This window comes from Hyla sarda, chromosome 3 (genome assembly GCF_029499605.1).
Source record: "Hyla sarda isolate aHylSar1 chromosome 3, aHylSar1.hap1, whole genome shotgun sequence".
Taxonomy (NCBI): domain Eukaryota; kingdom Metazoa; phylum Chordata; class Amphibia; order Anura; family Hylidae; genus Hyla; species Hyla sarda.
This window is the reverse complement of record NC_079191.1, coordinates 205,205,943-205,232,922: the sequence shown is the minus strand read 5'-3', so window position 1 is coordinate 205,232,922 and position 26,980 is coordinate 205,205,943. Positions and strand designations below refer to the sequence as shown.

At 42.3% G+C, this 26,980-nt stretch overlaps 1 protein-coding gene across 3 annotated transcripts in view; it reads right to left on the bottom strand.

Moving 5' to 3' along the window:
* The window catches only part of MYO6 (myosin VI), a 261,541-nt gene that overhangs the window by 66,791 nt on the left and 167,770 nt on the right, over positions 1-26,980 (bottom strand). For 2 of the 3 annotated variants that reach the window (XM_056565911.1, XM_056565913.1), the window contains exons 18-22: positions 26,496-26,666; positions 22,090-22,128; positions 19,288-19,381; positions 5,961-6,091; positions 5,715-5,792 (exon numbers count right to left, since the gene is read on the bottom strand). In XM_056565911.1, the coding sequence (XP_056421886.1) occupies positions 5,715-5,792; positions 5,961-6,091; positions 19,288-19,381; positions 22,090-22,128; positions 26,496-26,666 (513 nt within the window). Of the gene's footprint in view, positions 1-5,714; positions 5,793-5,960; positions 6,092-19,287; positions 19,382-22,089; positions 22,129-22,352; positions 22,390-26,495; positions 26,667-26,980 lie in introns of those variants that run through there. The other variant, XR_008891253.1, reaches the window with a different exon arrangement.

Here is a 26,980-nt window from a genome sequence, read left to right as displayed (position 1 = left end):
TGGCAGAGAAGCCTTTTATGTGGGACTCAGAGCCGGCCAACTTCGCAGTCTCAAGCAGACACATTAGTCTGTCTACTATACAAAAACCATGCTCCTTGACTATTAGCAAGCTAGTTGTAGCTATATGATACCCTCAACTTAGCAAGAGAGGTCCCTTACCAGTAATTAAATCTTGCTTTTCACATAAACCAGTGTTCAGCCCTAACCCACTGGTGCAGAGCAGTGGCGTACCAAGGGGGGGGGGGGGCGGCCCGCCCCGGGTGCCACTCACAAGGGGGGTGCCAGGGGCCACCACTACTGAGGATACGGGACACTCGTCCCAGATCCCCAGCAGACAGCGGTGTCTTCTTCTGTATGCGCGATACACGCACATACAGGAGAAGGCGTCCCCTCTGTGTGAGGCGCATCTGCAGCTACACAGAGGAGACGTGACCTCCGCCCCCACACAGCACGCAGTACAGGCCCCGGTGACGTCACTCATCGGCGCCTGTACTGTGGAGGAGAGAAGACGTGGGCCCCTGCAGCTGAGGAGATCGCTGTGTGGGATATCAGGTGAGCATCCTTTTTTCTTTTTTTCTTAACCTTGCATATACCTAAGAAGGGGGGGGTGTAGGTCTGCATATACCTATGGGGAGGGGAGGGGGGGTGTAGGTCTGCTGCATATACCTATGGGGAGGGGAGGGGGGGTGTAGGTCTGCATATACCTATGGGGAGGGGAGGGGGGTGTAGGTCTGCATATACCTATGGGGAGGGGAGGGGGGGTGTAGGTCTGCATATACCTATGGGGAGGGGAGGGGGGGGTGTAGGTCTGCATATACCTAAGGGAAGGGGAGGGGGGTGTAGGTCTGCATATACCTATGGGGAGGGGAGGGGGGGTGTAGGTCTGCATATACCTATGGGGAGGGGAGGGGGGTGTAGGTCTGCATATACCTATGGGGAAGGGAGGGGGGGGTGTAGGTCTGCATATACCTATGGGGAGGGTAGGGGGGGTGTAGGTCTGCATGTACCTTTGTGGAGGGGGGGTGTAGGTTTGCATATACCGATGGGGAAGGGAGGGGGGTGTAGGTCTGCATATATCTATGGGGAAGGGAGGGAGAGGAGGGGGGTGTAGGTCTGCATATATCTATGGGGAAGGGAGGGGGATGTAGGTCTGCATATACCTATGGGGAAGGAAGGGAGGGGAGGGGGGGTGTAGGTCTGCATAAACCTATGGGGAAGGGAGGGAGGCGGGGTGTAGGTCTGCATAAACCTATGGGGAAGGGAGGGAGGGGAGGGGGGTGTAGGTCTGCATATACCTATGGGGAGGGGAGGGGGGTGTAGGTCTGCATGTACCTATGGGGAAGGGGGAGGGAGGGGGTGTAGGTCTGCATATACCTATGGGGAAGGGAGGGAGGGGGGGTGTAGGTCTGCATTTACGTATGGGGAAAGGAGGGAGGGAGGGGGGGTGTAGGTCTGCAAATACCTATGGGGAAGGGAGCGAGGGGGGTGTAGGTCTGCATATACCTATGGGGAAGGGAGGGAGGGGGGTGTAGGTCTGCATATACCTAGGCGGAAGGTAGTGAGGGGGGTGTAGGTCTGCATATACCTATGGGGAAGGGAGGGAGGGGGGGTGTAGGTCTGCATATACCAATGGGGAAGGGAGGGAGGGGGGTGTAGGTCTGCATATACCTAGGCGGAAGGTAGTGAGGGGGGTGTAGGTCTGCATATACCAATGGGGAAGGGAGGGAGGGGGTGTAGCTCTACATATACCTATGGGAAAGAGGGGGGTGTAGCTCTACATATACCTATGGGAAAGAGGGGGGGTGTAACTCTGCATATTCCAATGGGAAAGAGGGGGGGTGTAACTCTGCATATTCCTATGGGAAAGAGGGGGGGGGTATAACTCTGCATATGCCTATGGGAAAGAGGGGGGTGTAACTCTGCATATGCCTATGGGAAAGAGGGGGGTGTAACTCTGCATATGCCTAAGGGAAAGGGGGGGGGTGTAACTCTGCATATTCCTATGGGAAAGAGGGGGGTGGTGTAACTCTGCATATGCCTATAGGAAAGAGGGGGGAGGGTGTAACTCTGCATATGCCTATGGGAAAGAGGGGGGGGTGTAACTCTGCATATGCCTATGGGAAAGAGGGGGTTACCTGGCTACCTACCTACCTGCCCTTTTACTGTGCAGGACACCAAGGAGGGCATTATTACAGTTTGTGGGCCTATAGATGGAAAGATTGTGTAGAGGAGGAGAGGGCTCTGAAAAAATGCAGAGTCTAACATGTTTTTCCTGCAGATGTTAAGAGATCCACATGGCGGTCTTATCTGGACGGAGAAGAAAAGGAAAGAGGATGCCACTGATCAGAAAAGACGTAATTGTGAGTCCCAAAATGTAACTGTAATCACTTAAATCTTATACACATCCTGTGTACAGCTGTTATCTACCGCCATATGGTCCTGTATATAATCCCTTATATTGTATACAGATTCTTTATAGAATACTGGTCTGTGTATAGTGGTTTTATTCAGTACAATATGGCGGTATTATCCAGTTATTGTGTGGTGGTATATATTTACTCCTTGTATACCAGTATTATTGGTCATAGAAATTTACCTACGTTAAAGTGTTTCTTACATATATACATTTTAGTTTATTGTGTGTGGGATTTGGGTGGAATAGGAGCGTGGCAGAAGATTGACGAGCTGCAGAGACTAGCAGGGGCCCTTGCCTTTTTCTTTTGGTCCGGGGGCCCAGATCATTGTCAGCCCCTGGGGGGATGGGAGGGAGAGGTTGTAATTAAGGGGGGAGGGAGGGGGTGTAATTAAGGGGGGGTGCGTGTGTGTGTGTGTGTGTGTGTGGGGGGGGGAAGGGGGTGCCAAACAAAGGGTCCGCCCCGGGTGCCAAATGCTCTAGGTACGCCCCTGGTGCAGAGTATCTTAGTTTTAATTCCTGGTAACCAGAACTTGGACCTTTTGCATCAGTATTTGTATGCAAAGATTAAAAGGTGGTCAACAAAACAGAACAGGTGCAAAACTTTCCATTATTGTTTTTCACAGTGTTTTTCACTCCTTGTTTTGGCTGGTTTGGTTTTTACAAATGCTGATACAAAATGCAGACAAAACTACAGCTGTGTGAAAGTTGGCAAAAACTTACTTACAAGGAAGAAGTACTCCAAACAATGTAAGGGGGAGAGTTTAGTGAAATAATTTAAAATAATAATTGATCCATCAAATGATGAAAGCCTGTGAAAAGTCATGGTCTACATTTACTTTTTTCCTAAAGTGTCATAATAAATACAATTATTCAAACTACTAATCGCTTTAAAATTTGAGCCTTTAATCTATATGAGCAAAGCATCTGTTTATTACATCTGTTTATTTTAGTTTTGATTGTATCCTGTATTATATTTGTTGATACTGGTTAGATTAACTCTAGCAACAGTGAGTTGCATACCATGGTTTTATTGATGGTACGACAATGTTCAGATTTCATATAATATTATGAGAATTGATCATTTGTTCAATCTAACAGTAATAAAAAAAAATAATGTAAAATTAGCTGAGTCTCTAGAATAAACTTTTTTTTCTTTAGCATGAGCTACTGAAGAAAGGGAAATATCCCTGAAATGCGTCTAGCCCGAGAACCCAACATCCCCAGATCACCAACATCATATCCAGACAGCTGAGGATCTACTACGCTATCAGAGTGAGCCAGAGTTTGCTTCCCGCCGCAACACACACACACCTCTCCTCCATGAGGCTGCAGAGAACACAGCCCTCCGCTCTCCACCTACGCTCGCTGGGAGAGACGGTCTACCCTTACAGGCAGCTGTCTCGTACAGTTTGTAGCACTGCAGATCGAGAACAAGAGAAGGAAAAATCGCACCACACTACAGGACGGGTGAGCGGGGACATAGTCCCCATATGACTATATCATTACACCTCTCCCAGGATTACATCACAGAGCATTATCACGCTGCTTGCTATAACCGCTTGCATAGGAGTACACAGCACTATTTTGGAACTGTACAGAATACTTTTCTCCACAGCAATACGGTAAGTACAAATTGCTACATAGTGGCACCCTATATATACTACTGCACTATTGGAACTGTATCTAGTATTTATTTATTCCCACAGGCATACAATAACTGCTACACGTGTAGCATCTCTAGACTTTCTTTATTTGGCACCAAATGCCCATTTCCTTTACAGGTTGCCCCACAAGCCCTGAGCGCATTTTAAGACTGTCTGGATATTTATGAAATGATATCCTTTTTATACCATGCTTATTTTTATTTTTTAAAGGGGACATGTTTTTACATTTTTATATTACCCTACAAGTGTGTTATTTGTACTTGTAGTGTTATATTATTATATATATTACTCCAAGTCTATTTGATAGTGGGAATTTGGCCGCAAGGGCCCTGCAGTCCATCTACACACTAACCCATCCCACAGTTTACAATAAATAATCTTTGCACTCTTTCTTAGTGGCCAAGTGATCTCTTATGCCTCTGTCTTTTCTTTTATCTTCCCTCTCCTACCCACATCCCTCAACCCATTCCCACCCCTCCATTTCCCTTCCCTACACCACACACATCCCACAAGAGAGAACTTGAGGACTGTCACCCCTATGGTCATTACACTAATTGTCTATCTAAAGGCACTCTGGGTACAGAGCCCGACAGTTAACCTCAGTACTCCCTAGTTGTGAGCTGCAAAACCTCTCCACTTTGCTGTACAAATTATATAAATAAGACAAGTGTGCATTTGCCTACAAAGGGGCTCTAGGATAGGTAGCAGAATGCAGAAATTGCTTAGACATCGCAAACCCGACTCCAGCTGCCATTTTAATGGGAACAAGAAAAGTGGGAGCAGTGGCAGATCTATGGTGAGCCAGTGAAGCTCCCAGAAAATCTCATGAGGGCCCTTAAAGGGGCAGTAGCTCCATTGGAGATAGTGTCCATTAGACCACCTAGGCATTTGGCACCTGAAGAGCCAGACTGCATCTCGGAGGTTTTCGCTGCAAGTAGAAGTTTAAAAAACGTTTGGGGGTATACCAATAGTGACATGAAATAGATACAATAATTTAGATAGATAAATTATCTTAAAAGATATTGACCATACCTGTCAGGGGCAGAGGGAGTTTAGACCAGGATTGAAGCTGGGCCTACATTTTGGCCAGGAGGGGGTCTAGATTAAGTGGGAGATAGGTAGCAAGCATCTTGGAATAAGAGAAAATGAAATAGGGGGGAAAGGAAGATATAAATCAATAGCTGACCAATGGGGAATTGCATATGGAGGGAGGGTCTAAAGGAGAGGGATGTCCATGCCAATAGTAGCAAGGTGGACGGGCACCATTGATGCATCCTAGGGTAGCCAGAGAGGACCCTTAGTAAATATTGGTTATTTTACAAAAGGGCTATGATATGCATTTCAATGGTATTTTTCTCAAGGGGTATATGGTGTATTCTGTAGTGCACTCTGTATTTTTAGAATATTTGTATACTTTGTTCACTAAATTAGTTGAAGTTCCACCTGTTTCTGCTAGTTCTACAAGGAAATCTCAAAGTACCATCATGAAGACTACTACTTCATACACATTAACAAGAACATTCTAATATTCAAAGGTAAAAACTAAAGAAATGTTAATAACATAAGCTTAATAATACATCACATGAATGCAAGTGTGGACCCTTATCCTGGAATCATCTCACTCCGACACTTACCTTGCCAGGCCTGAAAAACACCTTAGTTAACCCAAATTTGTAATCATTTTCATTTAAGCCCAAGGCTTTGAACAGAGCCTGTAACATAAAAGAAACACATTAATAGGCTTGAATTTATACCCCTTAAAATAGTCTTCAAAGCGAACAATAAATTATTAAAACATGAGGTTTTTTTAGCAGATGATCTTACACAGCATGAAAAGAATTTTTGTTACAATTTAAATTGCTCTGCACTAAGAGATATACCTTGCAGAAAAGTCTGGGGTCTAGACGAGACATCTTCTCTGGCATATACTTCTTGTACATGTTATAGAGTTCATGGAATGAGGCCCGAGATGGGAAGCCACCCTGCATTAAGTCCAGCACAGATACCATTCCTGAGGGGGAGAGAAAAAAATCATATATATTATCTTTTTCTTTGGTTGTTCATTATGCTGAGCTTGTACTATGAAGAAACTGCACAGTAAAAAAAAAAAAAAGATAGATTAATCATAAAACAAACACACAAGAAACCATTGTGCCACTCGAAATATTAAGAGTAATTTGCTATGAAACAGTATTTAGGAATAAATTCTCATATATAGAATTGCAGCCCAGAACGTTTCTATATTGTATGTGTAAAAAAAATTAAATCTTTCGTTACATTGGCTCCTGTAACTAGGTGTGCATATTGGGACAATTCTCCCAACATGCTCCAAACTGTCAACACCCATTTGGCAATTCAAGGGGTACTCAACCCCTAGACATCTTATCCCCTATTCAAAGGAGAGGAGATAAGTTGTCTGATTGCGTGGGTCCCGCCTCTGGGAACCCCCGTGATCTCCTGCATGCCACCCTGGCATAAGACATCAGGATAAGACATCTTATCCCCTATACTTTGGATAGGGGATAAGATGTGAAGGGACGGAGTACCCCTGTGAGTCATACATATCTAATAAGAACAAAAGATGAATGGCACAATACAGAGCTATAACAAAAGATGGCCTTAAATGTTTTTTTTTCACAGGGAATGCAAGTATTTACTAAAGCAGACAGTTCAGAAGAGGCCAGAGACTCTCTTAATAGTAAAAGTCCCTGAAGAGTAAATGATCTGTTTTTATCTTGAATTTAAAGTACATAACCGTAGGATACGGCACATTTGGAAAGAAGTAGCCCAAGTCAAATAAAAATGCTAGCGCACATAATCGGATGGAATAAGTTGCCATTGCTTCAGGTCATCTCATATGTGACGGTTGGCTGAAAGTGAAGCAAGCTGCTTTCCCATCCGACAGGTTGGATTTTGGCAATCTAACAGGTGCTTAGGTAGACTATATGACAGGGAACATGTTAGGACATAGTGTGATGCCAACACCGATGTCTAAATGTTCTTCACGTTGCCTCTGCACTGACAAAATGAATCCGTTTATTCTATTAGTAACAATAACTGAAATACATTATTTACCCAAGACACACAGCTGAGATTCTATTCTACAGAAAAAGTAAAATGTCATCTAGAAGTTGTTCCCTGCACAGTATCATGTCCCCTGTATCTCTGGGGAACTGACATATAATCAATAAATCCAATGCCTGACTAACAGCAATGAGTGCAGTAGCAGCAGTTTTAGCTTTACTTGCTTACATGTGCTTTTTAAAAGTTAAGATGTCAAAGATGTCATAGAAAGTTCTTGGCTATAAGCAAAAGCCATCTACCCTGAGACATGACAGCACGCAATTTACAAGTGACTGGAAATCTATGCCGATTCTTTCTCACTGCTACCTAAAGGCGAATACGAGGAGTATAAAAAGGAAGGTGTGCGGTCGGTGCTTCTGTTCAATGTCAGTCTGATAAGAGTTCAGTAAAGGGGAATGTCACACAAAGTCTGGCTGAAGCTCAGTAACATGCATTGTAGACCTTTTATAATGCCCTGGCAGATGGAAAATGGGCAACGCATACATAATATTGTGATGGTAAGAGGTGTTACAGAGAAAAAATGCAGCAAGCAGCTGTCAACCCCCTTCAAACCCCAGAACCAAGGACACTATTAGATGGTCCAGGCCTGTTTGTAAACAAGCTCCAAACTAGTAGCTCGTCTCTGGTTTACAAAGCCTATTACAATGCTTACACAATCAGCTGACCCTACAGGGTCATAACGTCCTATACGGCGTATAATCCCCTGTGTAATATGGCCCTTAGTTACCTATATTTACTTCTTAGAATAGACACCTGGGATACCTGTACAGTATATGGCAGTACCCACTGACTTTGGACCATAAACCGCTCACTTTACATAGAATAGGATAACACTGAGAATGACTAAAACTACAGAATACTTATATTGTAAACCAATACCATAAAATTTAAGAATGTTACACATTTAATCATTTTGGTGCATCTTTGGACTCGATTTTGTAACTTTACACAACCTATTGGTTGACTTATTCTATATACAAATGACACAATCAAATGTGACATGGTAAGTGTAGTGAGCATGCTAAAAATATGTAGAAGTGAGCTAGGACAGACTCACAGACAGGGTCAGGCAAGTAAGAGAGGCAATTAACTATATACACTAACCCCAATGTAACCCTGTGTGGGTTTGGCATCTCCCTTGGATAAAGGGGTCAGCGAAACATGTCAGGGGTCTGAGAAGTGGTGTGTATGGTGGGCTCTTACCTTAGCTATTTATGTTATATGGGTCCTGCATGTTCTTTTGCTATTTCTATTTACTTTCCTGGGTTACATTGCGGCTAGTGTATATGGTTTGTTGCCTCTCTCTTACCTGTCTGACCCTGTCTGTGAGTCTGTCCTACCTATGAATCACTTCTACGTATTTTTAGCACGCTTACTATACTGCCCATATCACATTTGATTGTGTTATTTGTATACCTTGTTGCCATATTCATGTACTAGGAGGGAAATTCATCAAGACTGGTGCTGAGGAAAAGACGACCAGTTGCCTATGGCAACCAATCAGATCGCTTCTTTCATTTCTGAAAAGGCATCTGAAAAATAAAAAAAAGCTATCTGATTGGTTGCTATGGGCAACTCAGCAACTTTTCCTCTACACAAGTCTTGATGAATCCCCCTCTATGTCTTTTAATCATGTTCTTTATTTTAATGTGCTTTAATATATATTTTTAATGACTACAGTTTTGGTGTAAGAATTCATTTTTGGGGTTTACTTTCAGATTGCATTACACTGGGGGTTATTAACCTTATATTTTGGGTAGTGTTATAATAGATTTTTCCTGACTTAATTTATGCCAATATTTTGTGCCAAAATATTGCCCCATTGTGTTGCCCCCAAAGCCATGCCCACTTTCTGCTAGATTGTGCCTGTACTCCAGCTTTTGATGCAAATGAACCAATAATACTGGTGCATTTGGAATAGTAAATCTATGTCACTTAAACCACAAATGAACAGTCATGTTGCTTAGTGATGGCATTGGAAGCATCATTTACTTATCGTGCCCATAACAAAGATAGTGAGAATCCAATGTCATTGACAGTTAATGTTTCTATGGTTAAACTTTCATTCTCACTGACTAACTGTATTTAAACATGCTGCTAAAATTGTTACTATCATCATTATTTCATTCTAAAAGATAAGCTTCTTTCTAGCCTACTAAACACCTGTAACACAAGTGTGAACAGAATTTGATAATTTTGTATCTCTTCAGCAAAATACTATGACCTAAGACTACAAAATGCACTAAATGGAACAGATACATTTCCTTTTAAAGTAGAATACAAATAGGTAATGTATCACCAGAGTTTTTTGTTTTTTTTTAGTAATCGGAGCCAATTACTGAAACATGTTGTTCTTTTTTTTTCATTCTGTTTCTTCTATTCGATTGCAATACTTTTATTTCATTTTTTGCAAATTATTTAGGGGGCTTCCATCTTTCCTGAGCTGTTTTTAAAAAGCATTAAAAGATATGCGTTACAGTAGGCCCCATGGGCACAGGCAGCAACAGACAGAAGTTTTTACACTGACATGAATTGGAACATTACTGGTCATTCTCTGTGACCTTTTTAGAGGTCATTCTACAGGGAGGGGGATGCTGAGCTCTAGCTATAGTGAATGGTGTCTTATCTATAAACTGGTGTCACCATTCATTGTAATCCTGTCTGTGTTGATAAAGGGGATCCTGCTGGGAAATAATCTGTACAGAACAGGAAGTCTCTGCGTAGTTTTAGGTCTAGTGGTCAGAATGTAAACAGCAAGATTTCAGGATTATTTTAAAATATTGATAGCAAACTGAAAAATTAGATAGAACATCACAAAACATTCTTAAAAATAATATGGTTCACATGAAAACCTGATTGAAACAATAGGTCACTTTCTGATGACACATTCCCTTTAACTAAGTACTTTTCAGACATTAAATGCCCAAGTTCTGGGATTAAGGATGGTTTCCTTGATCAAACTAGTAATATGAAATCACAAGAACATCTCACCGAAAAATTGTATTTTAATTAAAGCGAATCGGAGAGTCTAATGAGTGAATGTGATCGGTACGCCAAAAGAATACTCATGGCAAGCTTAAAATCAACAGAAATGACTTTGCTATGAAGCTCTAATTCAAATGCAGGTAAACGGCATGGAAATAAATTGCCTGGGGCTCAAGTATTATTCCTTTTGATGTCATCCCCTCATCTGCAGCTTAACTAAACTGAAACAAATCCTGTAGAGGGAATGTGACAGTGAGGCATGATACACTGACTGCAATGCCAAGCAGCTCTCCTTAGGAAAAGGTATTAGTTCATTCTGCAGCAAAAATACAAAAACGGCACGTTAAAAAGAATGTAGAAGAAGCATTTAAACTAATCACACCCTAGGTAGAGCCACCTTTTGCAGCAGAATCTAATGCCTCATATAACTTATTTATGACTACACAAAGCTAGCGCTAAAAGTTGCAGCTGGAGAAGCTGAAGTAAAAATAAATTACAGCCTTATGTCCATTTAAATAAACTTTGACATGTCGCACAGAAATGTCAAAAGTTTTGAATTGTTGAGGTCTAAGGGCTGAGACCTCCTCCGATTGTTAGATGTAGCCAAGTGAAGCGTACAGCTATGGGTTTCATTCTAATGCTTGCCACCCAGTCCTACGGATTGTAGGAGATGGACTCTACAGACTTATAACAGAGCCTGTCTCATGCAATGAGTCGGATTGACAGCGAGCTGGGGAGTGAATGCACAAATGAACAGCCATGCTCTCCACTGTGCTATAGCTAAGGATCAGAGGGGGTTTCAGCACTGGGTTCACCGAGAACCCGACCAATGTGTAATTCGGACATGTCTGTGTGACATTTACCTACAAAAATAGACTCTATGAAAAGTTGTCATAAAAAAAAAATACATATTTATTGAGATGTATCAGTTAATACACAAACATTTACAAAAGGCACCCAAGATGGAGTAGATATTGACTAGAGGAACAGGTGACGTCCCATTGGTATAGCAATAAATGGAGGGAAAAAAGCGGAGGCAGCGCCGGGTGCGGTGTAGGTCTTTAGCCGGTGTAGGTGGGTACCCAGGTGGGGGTAGCGTATTCCTTGCCGGTGATGGTAGCTTGGTATGCAGGCCAGCAGCATGAGGACGGAGCCCAGAGGAGAGTCCGTAGAGTAATTCAGAGGTGGAGAAAAAAGCTGCGATGGCGCTCCCAAGGAAATAACCCGAAGCCGTGGGTATTGGTGAACCACCTGCAATTGAAAAAGGGAGCTGTGACTCCCGAAACGCATCTTGCTTTATATTTATTATTTTCTTTGATTTCTTATGCTGTAAGAATAAATTATTCATTTATTTTTCACCAATACCCACGACTTCGGGTTATTTCCTTGGGAGCGTCATCGCAGCTTTTTTCTCCTATACCTCTGTCCCAATGGTATGGACACAATAAATAAAACACCTATGCACCTCTGATTATACACAAACATTAAAAAGCATTTGTAGCGCAGACCCTATTTTCATAATATATATGAGAGGAAATTTTTTTTCCTATGGTTAGGGGACTATGACAAATATTATGGCATGCCAAGGTAGCTTGTCCTTAAAGGGGTACTCTGGTGCTTACACATCTTATCCCCTATCCAAAGGATAGGGGATAAGATGCCTGATCACGGGAGTCCCGCCGCTGGGGACGCCCGCGATCATGCACATGGCACCCCGTTTGTAATTGGTCCCTGGAGCGTGTTCGCTCCGGGTCTGATTATGGTCGACCGCAGGGCCGGCGGCGTGTGACGTCGCGCTCCGCCCCTCAATGCAAGCCTATGGGAGGGGGCGTGATAGCCATCACGCCCCCTCCCGTAGGCTTGCATTGAGGGGCGGAGCGTGACGTCACACGGGGCGGAGGCGTGACGTCACACGCCGCCGGCCCTGCGGTCGAGCGTAATCAGATCAGGAGCGAACACGCTCCGGGGGCTGATTACAAACGGGGTGCCGCGTGCATGATCACGGGCGTCCCCAGCTGTGGGACTCCCGCGATCAAGCATCTTATCCCCTATCCTTTGGATAGGGGATAAGATGTGTAAGCACCGGAGTACCCCTTTAAGGAGTTCTGTAGTGAAAACTTAACTTATCCCCTATCCAAAGGATAGAGGATAAGTTAAAGATCGCAGGGGTCCGACTGCTGGGCCCGGCAGTCTGCTGGAAGGGGGCGTGCCGACCCAAATGGAGCGGCAGCCAACACGCCCCCTCCATGTATCCCATAGAGAAACATGGAGGTGGCATGTCGCCCGTAGATTCATGCGGGGGTCGGAATGGCCCCGTTCAGGAGATCGCGGGAAGTCCCAGCAGTTGGACCCCCCATGATCTATAACTTATCTTAAAAAAAAAAAAAATTGGACAGGATTCAAGGGTTAAATGTAATTTTTTAAAAAGATGCCCATACACCTACACCGGCATCTAAAGTGTATTGTGGACTACCACTGTTAGATGATTTTGCTAGAAAGAAAGGTTGGGTGTTTTAAATTTTTTTCCACCCAACCCTATTGTTCTGTGAAAGACAAGATAAGGATAATATATATAATATATATATAGTGTAGTACTCCTTAAAGTGTAAATGCATGCTAGACACACCTGCTGTACATTTTGGGGGAGATTTATCAAAACCTGTCCAGAGGAAAGTTGCCGAGTTGCCCAAAGCAACCAATCAGATCCCTACTTTCATTTCTGAACAGGCCTCTGCAAAATGAAAGCAGCGATCTGATTGGTTGCTATGGGCAATGCAGCAACTTTTCCTCTGGACAGATTTTGATAAATCTCCCCCTTTGGGAGTACAAAAAAATCTGCAGGGTAATACAGTAGCAGCAAAGATAATGTTGTTTTTAGGATTTACACCTTACACGAATTTGCAATCCGTATTTTATTAATTCATGCCACAAATTGTAGATTTGTTGCATGCTTTCCCTACTGAAGTTAAATTTTGCAATAAAATTCACAATAAGTCTCAGTTTGGCGCTGCATTGTTTTACAGATTTTACTGTTGACAATTTATGAGCATTTGACCAAAAGGTATATGACCAGAAGAGTTACATAGTAAAGTTTGAGAGCTGGTTTGGGACATTCACTGAACACTATCACATATAACTGAGCATTCTCTATTCCGTATGTGTTTCTGAAAATCTTATTATGTGGAATAGAACTGTAAGTTGTATTGTTGTGAGTCTCTAAGCTTTGGTGATCAGTAATGGTCATTGCTCAGTCACCCCCAACTGATATTAACTCAAGGAAATGTGAAACAATAATGAAAGATGGAGTTTCAATATAAAGTCCCTTAGACAGCTTTCAAAAATCTAAAAAAATACAAATTTTTTTTTTTAGGTCAGAGTTTCTTAAAAGCCATTATTGCCAGTATCCCTATGACAGCCTTTCTTAACAAAAATAGGAGGAAAAACAGGCAACTTTCTTTAACCCCTTAAGGACGCAGCGATTTTTCATTTTTGCACTTAGTTTTTTTCCTCCTAACCTAATAGCCATAAGGTTTTCCACATACAGACCTATATTCAGGGCTTGCTTTTTGTGCCACCATTTGTACTTTGTAATTATGTCACTGGTTTTACTACAAAATCTAAGGTGAAACAAAAAAATATATTTGTAGGACAAAATTGAAGAAAAATGTCTTAAAATATTCTGTAGATCCATACAAATACAGCGATAACCAATTTATATAGGTTTTGTTAGTGTTTTTGTAGTAAAACCAAACTTATTGTATGAAAATGAGGGGGGTTTTCACAATTTTTTAACTTTTTTTTTTAACCTTACTTTTATTTTTACACTTCAATAGTCCCCATAGGGGACTATTCATAGCAATCATTCAATTGCTAATACTGTTCAGTGCTATGTATAGGACATAGCAGTGATCAATGTTATCGGCTATCTTCTGCTCTGGTCTGCTCGATCGCAGACCAGAGCAGAAGACCCGTGGAAGGCAGTGGAGGCAGGTGAGGGGACCTCAGTCAGCCGTTCTGGATGACCGGATTGCCGCGGCAGCGCTGCGGGTGATCCGATCATCCATTTTAGTGACTGCGATGCTGCAGATGCCGTGATCTGTATTGATTACGGCATCTGAGCATGTCAGCAGCCAGGACCTGCCACGCATGACCCAAGCATCGCTCCGAGGCTCATGGTTATGCATAGGACGTAAATGTACGTCCCGGTGCGTTAAGTACCAGCTCACCAGGACGTACATTTACGTCCAGTGTCGTTAAGGGGTTAATATATAACCTATAACTTTTTTATTTTTCTGCATATGGGGCGGTATGATGCTTTTAGTGGTACCATTTTGTATTGATCAGACTTTTTGATTGCTTTTTATTCATTTGTTCATGATACAAAATGTGACCAAAAATACGCAATTTTTTTGCGTGTATGCCATTGACCGTGCGGTTTAATTAACGATATATTTTTATAGTTTGGAAATTTCCGCACACGGAAATACCACATGATTATTTTTAAACAGTTTTAATTTTAATGGGAATAGGGGGGTGATTCTTACTTTTATTATGGAAAGGGTTAAATGATCTTTATTAGCTTTTTTTCAAACTTTTTTTTTTTTTGCAATGTTATAGCCCCCTCTAGCGGCTATAACCCTGCACACACTGATCTTCTACACAGATCACTGCCATGCATTAACATGGCAATGATCAGTGTTATCAATGGTCGAATGCTCAAGCCTGAATCTCAGGCTTGGAGCAATAAATCGACGATCGGACGCGCCAGAGGCCGGTAACGGACCCTCTGCTCGCGTTCTAGCTGATCGGAACATCGCTATTTCACAGCAATGGTCCCGATCAGCCCAACTTAGCTGCTGGGAGTGTATTCTTGTTACTTTAGACGCGGCGATCAACTTTGAATGCCGTATCAAAAGTGTTAATAGTGCGCAGCACAACGATCGTTGCCGCACGCTATTAGCCCAGGCTCTCGGCTTTCATTAGCCGCCGGGACCGACCCGCTATGACGTGGGGTCACAGCGTGACCCCGCATTATAGACAGGGACAGGGCGCAGGGTGTACAGGTATGCCCTGCGTCCTTAAGAGGTTAAATTTACTATTAACTAAGTTTACTATTAACAAAGTCCTTTTCCATGTCAGTCGTCTCCAGTGTGACCCGCATCCAGTGTTGAACCTCATCTGCCACTTCCCAGCCCAAACCTCCAACCTATCCAGATCCATGTGTAACAGTGCACTGTCCTCTATTGTGTAAACCATTTTACAAAACTTAGTATCATCTGCTAAGATTGCTACTTTATAGTACAATCCCTCAACAAGGTCATTAATAAATATATTAAATAGAATAGGACGCAAAACTGATCCTCTGGTACCCCACTAGTAACAGTAATAGCGTGGAGATTTTTGCACACGGCAATACCACATAGGTTTATGTTTGTTTACTATATTTTATTTGAAAAATGAGAAAAGAGGGGTGATTCCAGCTTTTATTAAGGAAGGGGCTTATTCACATTTATTAATGGGGTATTCCAGGAAAAAAAAGCATTATATATAAAAATCTCAACTGGCTCCAGAAAGTTAAACAGATTTGTAAATTACTTCTATTAAAAAATCTTAATCCTTTCAATAATTATCAGCTGCTGAAGTTGAGCTGTTGTTTTCTGTCTGGCAACAATGCTCTCTGCTGACATCTCTGCTTGTCTCGGGAACTGCACAGAGTAGTAGAGGTTTGCTATGGGGATTTGCTTCTAAACTGGGCGGTTCCCAAGACATGTGTCGTCAGAGAGCACTTACACAGAAAAGAACAACTCAGCTTCAGCAGCTCATAAGTACTGAAAGGATTAAGATTTTTAATAGAAGTAATTTACAAATCTGTTTAACTTTCTGGAGCCAGTTGATATATATAAAAAAGTTTTTTCCTGGAATACCCATTTAACCCCTTAAGGACCCAGCCATTTTACACCTCAGGACCCGGCCATTTTTTGCACATCTGACCACTGTCACTTTAAACATTAATAACTCTGGAAAGCTTTTAGTTATCATTCTGATTCCGAGACTGTTTTTTCGTGACATATTCTACTTTAACATAGTGGTAAAATTTTGTGGTATCTTGCATCCTTTCTTGGTGAAAAATCCCAAAATTTGTGGAAAAATTTTAAAATTTTGCATTTTTCTAACTTTGAAGCTCTCTGCTTGTAAGGAAAATGGATATTCCAAATAATATTTTTTTTTATTCACATATACAATATGTCTACTTTATGTTTGCATCATAAAATTTAAGTGTTTTTACTTTTGGAAGACACCAGAGGGCTTCAAAGTTCAGCAGCAATTTTCCAATTTTTCACAAAATTTCCAAACTCACAATTTTTCATGGACCAGTTCAGGTTTGAAGTGGATTTGAAGGGTCTTCATATTAGAAATACCCCACAAATGACCCCTTTATAAAAACTGCACCCCCCAAAGTATTCAAAATGACATTCAGTCAGTGTATTAACCCTTTAGGTGTTTCACAGGAATAACAGCAAAGTGAAGGAGAAAATTCACAATCTCCATTTTTTACACTCGCATGTTCTTGTAGACCCAATTTTTGAATTTTTACAAGGGGAAAAAGGAGAAAATGTATACTTATATTTGTAGCCCAATTTCTCTCGAATAAGCACATACCTCATATGTCTATGTAAAGTGTTCGGCGGGCGCAGTAGAGGGCTCAGAAGCGAAGGAGCGACAAGGGGATTTTGGAGAGTACGTTTTTTTTAAATGTTTTTTGGGGGGCATGTTGCATTTAGGAAGCCCCTATGGTGCCAGAACAGCAAAAATCCCCCACATGGCATACCATTTTGGAAACTAGACCCCTTGAGGTACGTAACAAGGAATAAAGTGAGCCTTAATACCCCACAGGGGTTTCACGACTTTTGCATATGTAAAAAAATAAAAATAAAATTTCACTAAAATGTGTGTTTCCCCCCAAATTTCACATTTTTGCAAGGGTTAATAGCAGAAAATACCCCCCAAACATTGTAACCCCATCTCTTCTGAGTATGAAGGTACCCCATAAGTTGACCTGAGGTGTACTATGGGTGAACTACAATGCTCAGAAGAGAAGGAGTCATATTTGGCTTTTTGAGAGCAAATTTTGCTCGGGGGCATGTCGCATTTAGGAAGCCCTATGGTGCCAGGACAGCAAGTTTCCCGCTGAGAGTTTGAGCTGCCGCGCAAAATTTGCTGCATTGCAAACTTGCAGCCCGATACTCACTGTAAGCCCCTGCCCATGTGAATGAACCCTGTACATTCACAGGGGGTACCTCCAGCTGTTGCAAAACTACTACTCCCAGTTTGCAACAGCTGGAGGCACACGTGTTGGGAAACACTGAGTTAGGAAACAATGTTTCCCAACCAGTGTGCCTCCAGCTGTTGCAAAACCACAACTACCAAACATTCTCAGGCATGCTGGGAGTAGTAGTTCGGCAACATCTTTAGAGCCAGATGTTGCCTAACTACAACTCCCAGCATGCTTGGAGTTGTAGTTTTGCAACATCTGGAGGACTACAGTTTGCAGACCACTAATACAGTGGTTCCCAATCTGTGCCCTTCCAGATGTTGCAAAACTACAACTCCCAGTATGCCAAAACTGTCCAGGCATGCTGGGAGTTGTAGTTCTGCAACATATGAAGGGCCAGATGTTACAGAACTACAACTCCCAGCATGCCTGGACAGTAAGGGCATGCTGAGGATGTGTAGTTTTGCAACATCTGGAAGGGCACAGTGGTCCAAAAACTGTGGACCTCCAGAAGTTGCAAAACTGCAACTCCCAGCATGCCCAGACGTCAAGGGCTGTCTGGACATGCTGGGAGTTGTAGTTTACAGGGTCCCAATACAGCAATGCATGTCGCTTTACGGCGATGTGCATTACTGTAAAGGGCCCGACCGCGGCTGAAGATCTACTCACCTGCCGCCGCCGTCTTCATCGTCTGGATCCGGGTCTTCAGGGACGAGGTAAGTACCGGGGCCGATCCCCAGCACTCCCCCGTCCCCCGCTGCGTCCTCCGGTCTTCCTCCCGTCCTCTCCGGACTTCAAGAGGCCGGGCAGGGCGGGAGGAAGTAACCCCCCCCCTCCTGCGATTGGTCGGTTAACTAACCGACGGATCGCAGGGAATAGGAGGAGGTGGCAGGCTTGCCACCTCGCTCCTATACTTTAGCATGGTCCTGGATGTCTGTGACAGCCGGGATCATGCGAAATTACCGGGTGGTCGGGTCCCAGAGACCCGATCAGCCCGGTATCGCCGCAGATCGCAAGGGCGATTTCCTTGCGATTTGCGGCGATCGCCGACATGGGGGGCCTACATGGCCCCCCTCGGCGTTTGCCCTGGATGCCTGCTGAAGGATTTCAGCAGGCATCCGGTTCCGATCTCTGCCCGGTGAGCGGAAGAGACCGGAAAACGCCAGGACGTACGGGGACGTCCTGGGTCCTTAAAGCCCATGGTGCGGGGACGTCCCCGTACGTCCTGGGTCCTTAAGAGGTTAACATTTTTTCCCACTATTTTTTTAGTCCCCATAGGGGACTATTACATGCAGTCTCTCAATTGCAAACGCTGTAGCAATACTGTGCCATAGTATAGGCTGCCTGCACTATTGGAGCTCTTAACGCATAGACAGAAGCCAGGTAAGAGGCCTCCATCTGTGCGCTCAGCCTATCAAGACCCTGCAATTTTTGTCCCGATCAGCTTTCTGCGCTAACCAGCAAACATTTTTAGAACTTTTAGATGCTGCATTCAACTTTTATTGGGGCATCTAAAAGGTTAATGCCGGGCATCAGCAATCTCTGGCATTAACTGTGGGACCTGGCTAGCAATAGCGGGTGGGACCCGCAGGGTATGGAGCACTCTCCGCTCCTGAGAGCGCTTCATTGACGGGGAGCAGGGCGTGCATGTACGCCCATCGTCCTCTAGGGGTTAAAGGACATTTTTTGTAGACAAAAATGTGCATGTATAAAAAATATGCCAGTAAATGTTACCATGAGTGAACATAGCCTTAGTGTTATTTTCTTCTTTATATACAGTACAGTTTGTTTCTAGACTCCATATGTATTCTAGGTATCTATTTAAATACATGCATATCAAACATAGTATTAAAGTAAAACATTACCTGAGCACTGAAGCTGAGACAGAATTTGCGCTCCCTCAAACTGATGACTTGTCATTTTTAAATTGGGCTTGATACAACGGATGAAGCTGGATCCCTGTGGGAAATCCAGTAAATAATTTGTATAAGAACACTGGTACAGTTATTTTACGACTGCACCAAGCAATAAACAAAGTAAGAACTGGGTCAGCACATTGAAAGTATACACAAGCAATATTATTACTAGTAACTAAAATAAAACGTGAAAAAAACATCTAGATGGCAGATGATTCTTAACCGCTCAGCATTTTAATAATGCAAATCTTTGGCTTTTATTTAATTTCCCATACACTGATAATGATCTTAAAAGAAGCGGTTTAAAGAGAACATAAAAACAAGACAAATGTACTTTAAATGCATACAAGTAATACAAAGAATGATGGGCGTCCTTCAAATCCTAATGCCTTATTGATTATGCTTACTTGACAAAATGTTACCAGTGTAAGCAGAGAATACATGTCCTTGGACAGAATGGAAGGTGGAATTTCAACTCGCGTGTTCTACAATTCCAAAAATTTTACTCTGGATTCCTTGCAATGGTAGAAAATGGAATTCAAGAAAATCCTCTGTAGAAGACGCTTAAAAAGCATTATATCGGGGCTGTTTTGTATTATACTGGAATTTATTGAACTGTAAGGAACACTTTGGCTAAGAAATAATCCCTATGACGCCAATATATATATTACATTTTAGGATTACTTGATTTTAAATAGTAAATTACATGCCAGGTAGTGATGTCTGAGACTGGTAACCCTTCTAAAATCCCCAACATCCTTGTACATGATTCAATACAGTACATTGGTGTTGTCACTTACAGCATATTCTCATGAGTATTCAGCCCCCACCCCCTTGGATTTTCTAATATTTGTAATGGTATAAACACACATCCAAATAAATGTAATTACAATTTTATGCACTGCTCCAACAAAATGCTTTGAAAGCAGAGGGATTTCAAAATTATTTACAAATAAAAATTAAAAAGATTTCAAGTGCATACATATTCACTCTCTTTACCGTGAAACCCCTAACAAAGAGCTGGTATGACCAATTGCCTTTACAAGTCACATTTCCAAGTCATACATAATTAGAAAAAAAGGTTCCACGTGCCTGGAATGTAATCTCAGTACAAATAAACCATTACTGACCAAACAGCAGCATGAAGACCAAGGAGATCACCAAACAAGTATTATGCAAGTTGTGTTGATCAAATGGTAGAAGTCTATTTTAGTATATTTGAGTTCCAGTTTGTAACAGTAACAGTAACAAAATAGGCAAAAAGTAATTGGGTTAACACATTGTACTTTTGGCAAAATATGGGATTTAAAATTGCTTCATGTGGCCACCTAAAGTGTGATACTTGCTACAATGTATAGCATCTTGCTGCTAAGTTCTAAGAGGGTTTAAAATTCGTCTGAACAAGAAAAAAACTTTTGCGTTATATGTATAACAGTCTTCCATTACTGTATATCCTCGAGTATAAGCAGAGTTTTTCAGCACGATTTTTCGTGCTGAAAACGCCCCCCCCCCCTCCCCTCGGCTTATACTCGAGTGAACTCTCCGCCTGTCAATCCGTTGTAGGGAGTTGTAGTTTTGAAACATCTGGAGGTCCACAGGTTGAAGACCACTGCCGGGCCTTCATCATCATACAGACACCCCCCCCCCCCTTTAGTTTTCTACTCACCTCTCCTCGGTGGGAAGGAAGGGTGAGCTGGTCCGGGCCATCTATGCTGCAGGGACCGTCCCTGTGCATCGTCGTCAAGGCAACGTCACTAGTCCGGGGCCGGGCCCGGAGCAGATGGACAGCCCGGAACGACTAACCCCCCTCACCAGACGGTCCCTGCAGCATAGATGGCCCGGACCAGCTCACCCTTCCTTCCCACCGAGGGGAGGTGAGCAGAAAACTAAAGGGGGGTTTGGATGATGACGAAGGCCAGGCAGTGGTCTTCAACCTGCGGACCTCCAGATGTTTCAAAACTACAACTCCCAGCATGCACGGACAGCCGATGGAGGTCCGCGGGTTGCAGACCACTGAGGGATTGACAGGCGGTGATTATGACACTGGGGGGGATGATGAGGGGTGATGATGAAGGGGGGGGGGTGATGATGACGGGGTGATGATGACAAGGTGATGATGAAGGGGGGGTGATGATGACATGGTGATGATGACTGGGGTCTGGATGATGCCTCGGGGGATGATTTATTTCCCACCCTAGGCTTATAGTTGAGTCAATAACTTTTCCTGGGTTTTTGGGGTGAAATTAGGGGCCTTGGCTTATATTCGGGTTGGCTTATACTCGAGTATATACGGTGTATATATAATGACCTTATACTATAAGACTTCTCCATTTTTAGTACACAAGTTAAATATAAAGACGAATACAGATGTAATGCTCCACTGCATGTATCACAGCTAAGGCCAGCGGTCACAGTGTCCTGAACAGCATAGGTATTCTTTGGCATAACATGTTCAGCAGGGGCTTTGAGTGCTTGCGTCTTTATCTTCTTCCATTTTGTGCTTCCATTGGCTATCAGACCTACTTTAAGCTTATCCGGTGCAGCTGCTTATCAGTGTTACTGGTGTATTCATAGAGACACATTGCTGGCAGATTATCAGGCTTCTAAAGACATTATCAAACCATGTTAGCAGGGCACAGTAACACTTGGCAGGTGGAAATGTGGTTGTAAGGACAAAAATGGATGATTTTACAAGTGAACTGAAAGAAACAGTAACCAATGTAAGAACAAGTAAATATTGAATCGTCCTACCGTGCTTCGAAGTTTTTCAAGTAACAGATTCAGCTGGGTCTATTAAAAAAGAAGAAAAAGAAAAAAGATTAGATACAGCTCATGGGGGCTGAAGCCTCATACACTATACACGCATGCAGCATGGTGACAGATTGCATGCATCAACAGTCCGCAGTGCATCTTTTTACATGGCGTTAAACATATGTGCGAGCAGTCAAAACAAAAGATTACGAAAGCTGGTCAGAAACAAAATGTTGATGTGGAATGCGGGATGTGCTACTCACTATTTAAGGGCTGAATAGGTGAACTTACAACTATGCTCTGTAAAGAAAGCATAGAATCACTACACAGAAAAAAGACACAGACAGGAAAAACTGCAACAATAAAATACAGCGCTTCTGGTCTGTGGAAATGAGGACAAGGACATAGTGCTCATTATGTGCCAGTGAATTCTGAATGGCTAAAAGTAATTAGGATTCATCATCCTGTAGTGTGAATGGTGCCCGTGTACATCTGCACAGCTTAATGCCACTTTGCCCAAAAAAATAAATATAAAAAATTTGGCAAATTGCACAATTGCTAAAGGATGCAGCTGCTAGTAGTGCAAACGTGATAAGATTTGTGTCAGTAACTCCAATAGATCCCAGTAAGAAATTGTTTCTCAAAAGTCGTGATCTATCTATACCATTAGCATCTAACTAGCCCCATGTACTGCTGCACTCCTTTAGATGTAATGGATATAAAGTGCTGTAATCCATTCCTGACCTTCTTGGTACGTAGAACTAAAAACAGCAAGTGTGCTTGATCAGTACGATCTTTATACAAGAAAAGTTTAGGAGAATAAGAAGGGGATTTCTTACAGATATCTGGTATCCAATGGCCATTTACAAGCATAGGATATAAAGATAAAACTACCACAGGTCCTGAACAAAGGATAGGGGATAAGATGCCAGATCGCGGAGGTCCCGCCGCTGGGGACCCCCACAATTTTTCATGCAGCACCTCGCTATCATCAGCTTCGGAGCAAACATCGCTCCGGGTCTGATGAATCACGATCATGGGGCCGGAGAATCGTGCCATCACGGCTCTGCCCCCATGTGAAATTACACTCCGTCCCCTCACTTCAAGCCTATGGGAGGGGGCGTGACAGCTGCCATGCCCCCTCCCATAGGTTTGCATTGAGGAGGCGAGGCGTGCCGTCACACAGGGGCGAGGGAATGACGTCACAATACTCGGGCCCCGTGATCGTGATTCATCAGACACGTAGCGATGTTCGCTCCGGAGGGTGATGATAGCGGGGTGCTGCATGAAAGACTCTGGGGGTCCCCAGCAGCGGGACCCCCATGATCAGGCATCTTAGGGGATAAGAGGTCTTAGGGCCGGAGTACCCCTTTAACAGTGCTCTTAAAGAGGACCCATGGCCAATCCCAAAATAATTGCTGTCATTAAATAACTTAGGGTGCCCTGATCACAATATTTTTTTTTACAGTTTCTTGATATGCCCTACTGTTACCGAGATATGAGGGTTTATACTTTGTCTGACAATTCAGGGAATCAGTCAGATGGGCATGAATTTAATTTTAGTAATGGGAGTGACTTTAGTAATCAAGTGATGGGTGGAATTATACAGTCAAGCGGTGTAAATGTTGTACATTGAGGTGCATGTATGCCTAATACACATCCCTGACTGTATAATCCCACGCATTAGCTCATTCCCATTATTATTAAGTTCATGCCCATCTGACTGACTCCCTGAATCATCAAACAAACTATAAACCCTTATGTCTCAGGAACAGGCACATCTAGAAATTTTAAAAAGGCGTATGATCAGGGCACCCTAAGGTATTGAATGATGATGTAATCAAATTTTTTGGGGGGGTGGCCACAGGTCCTCTAAGTTTTGATTGTTTATTCCACAGTACAAGTAACACAATGGTGTACAACAATAAACCCCTGGCTTTAGAATTGCAATGTTATCTCCAAGACTGGATATTACTGTAAACATATAAGATATTTTCCCGTTCCCAAAATAAGCTATAATGTACGGTTATAGCCAATAATCTAATATTAGCTACATAGAGATAATGAGAAGTACATTAGTTACAAATGTAGACCACATCTCCAAATACCACATTTAGAATAGGTTAGAAAGTTTTATTGACGTGTCAATAGGTATGAAGATGGGTTTTTCTCTTCTGGGCACTTCTGAACGCAAGAAAATCACAATAGCTATGAAAAATACATTATACAATGTTCTTTTCTAAAATCTCTCTTTTCAATATCTATTTAAACCTTCTATCAATGCAGCCAGTTTGTTGATTTTTCAATACAAAAATAGTCTTTACATAGCTTTAATTATGAAATACAGGATCAGGCTCATTGTAGAGGATCAGGCTCATAATAGGACTATGCCAAGCCAAAAATGAGTTGTACTCCAAAGTCCCTATCCTTTTCAAGAGTAAATCACTTTCCATATACACTATTAAGTGTGGCTCAACATCATGGGCAAGGAATTTATTTGAATGGGCAGCATGTAAACCAGTGCTCACATCTTCTCTTCGGATGTGTGAGAAATCAAATCTGAAGTGATCAGCTGATCGCTATGATAGGTTCTATTGGAAAAGGTAAGCTGACTTTATGAGAGAATCCCATTGTTAAATATATATATCTTCAAGATAAATGCAATACACAGGATGAGGTCAAATGAAGTGGTGATTTATTCCAAGGTGTATTTATTTGTATAAACCACCACTTCATTTGACTTCATCCAGTGTGCTGCATTTATTTTGGATATTCATTCTGGATTGACTAACCACCATCCTACAACTGCATGCACCACCTGCCTATGAACATTTTGGGATGTGCTGCTCTTATCTAAAGATGAAGATATATATATATATATATATATATATATATATATTTACCTACATGACTACTCAGTGCAAAAGGTGCAGAAATTTATATTGACAATGACAATCTTTTCCCACAAAACTATACATCAATCTAAACAGCTCTTCACATTCTTTAACATGATGCCTGCAAATCGGACTGCATTTTTATTGTGCCAGTTCTCCTTTAAGTACACTATATGCAGTTCTTCTCTAAGGCAAAGCTATTTGTACTCTAGACTCTAGCCTTCAGGCATCCATACAGCAACAAGTCAAAGTCCGACCATAGCTATGATGACCTACATTGACAGCTTTTGGGCCAGAATTTGAGGCTGTAATGCAGAAGCAAAGATGTGTCTATATGTCATATGATGCCGACTTAGTCCCTGTTATGAACAGTCCAAACAAGTGTTTTGGAAAAAATAAAGGCCTGACAAAGTTGGACATAAAAGAGGAAAATGATAACCAGCCACAAAATGGTTCGAGGCTGGTAAGGACTCAGGAGCACACCACTAAAAAGCCTGCTCCAGAGAAGATTACATAATCCGAAGATCTACTACTTGACATGATGCCACCTAATAACATCTGACCCTGAGCATTGAGAGAGCACATCAAATGGTTCGGCACTGAGAGCTATACAACAGATCAGATTTTTTTTTCTTGAGGTGACATTTGGTATAAGTAATGAAGCACCCTCCGTGTGGGTTGACCAAAAAGGGAGTGGAAACGCCTTCCAACCAATCCCTCTGCTGGAAAGCATAAAATTGTGGCCCAGTACCAAAACTGGTGATGCATTGTGGGACTCCAATCAAATTGGACTTGTAGAGTATTGTTTTCTTCCATACCCATAGACAGACTAGGACTAGGGTCCAAACACCGTAAAGTATTGAACTGCCATTATTTCACTACTGTTTGCACAATTCTGTATATCCTTTTCTATATTTCTTTTGCATTGTACTTTTGTATAATAAAGCCAAAAATTTTAATATGGTTGTCTTGATTCTCCTACAAATCCTGGAAGTTGTGGCTTGTGCATGTTACAGTTTTAATGCTAGAGAGGGCACAGATTAAGAACTTGCGTTTGGACTGTGGTGTCCATGTGCTGTGATGCGTAGTGGCAGTGTTTGGTGTGTTTTGGGGTGTGCGTAACTCATTTGGGGCATATTGCCATACGTGTGTGTGGAAGTAAGTATGGAAGCAGAGTACCCATTTACAATCACAGCCTAAGGAAAAGTTGACCAGTTGCCCGTAGCAACCAATAGCATTGCTTCTTTTATTTTCAAAAGGGCCTCTCAAAAATTAAAGAAGTGAGCCTATTGGTTGCTATGGGCAACTGGTAAACTTTTTCTTTACAAAAAGGTCTTGATAAGTCTCCCCCAGTGTGTTTGTTGAGGTGTGACATGTGCTAGGGATGCAGTGGAAGTGTCAGGTAGCATGCATGCTTGACCACCGCTACATTCATATGAGGGGACATTGGACTATGATTCTCATTATCTGTAATCTTGGAGTAACACAATCTTATTAGGTTATGTAACATACCTTAAATTTGTTGCCCACACTGATGAAACCGAGCTTTCCCGTCTTTTGCTTGGAATCCTTGTGATTATTGGCGGATTCAAACAGTTCCCCTACAAATTTATCTTTGGACTCGCATATGAGGGACTCCAGTGACATGTGCAGAGCATCATTATTCTTCTCCACAAATTGTGTCTAGAGGGAAATGAAAAGATATTCAAACTACTGGCCTTTTACCCATAATTCAATCCAGATAGAATTGGATGGCATTAAAAATGTATACGAGTAACCTATATGCATACATAATGCATTTAATGCAGTAGTGAGGCTCCTTCACAACCCCACCAGTTATACTACACAAGGAGTATAGTAAAATAGCACAGTATATACATTCCCTATAATCTCTATATAATTTAGCATACAATGGATCTGCTTTATTTAGTATACAAAAAAAAACAACAGGATATATTAAAATATATTAAAAAATAAACCTATATAATAAATACAGA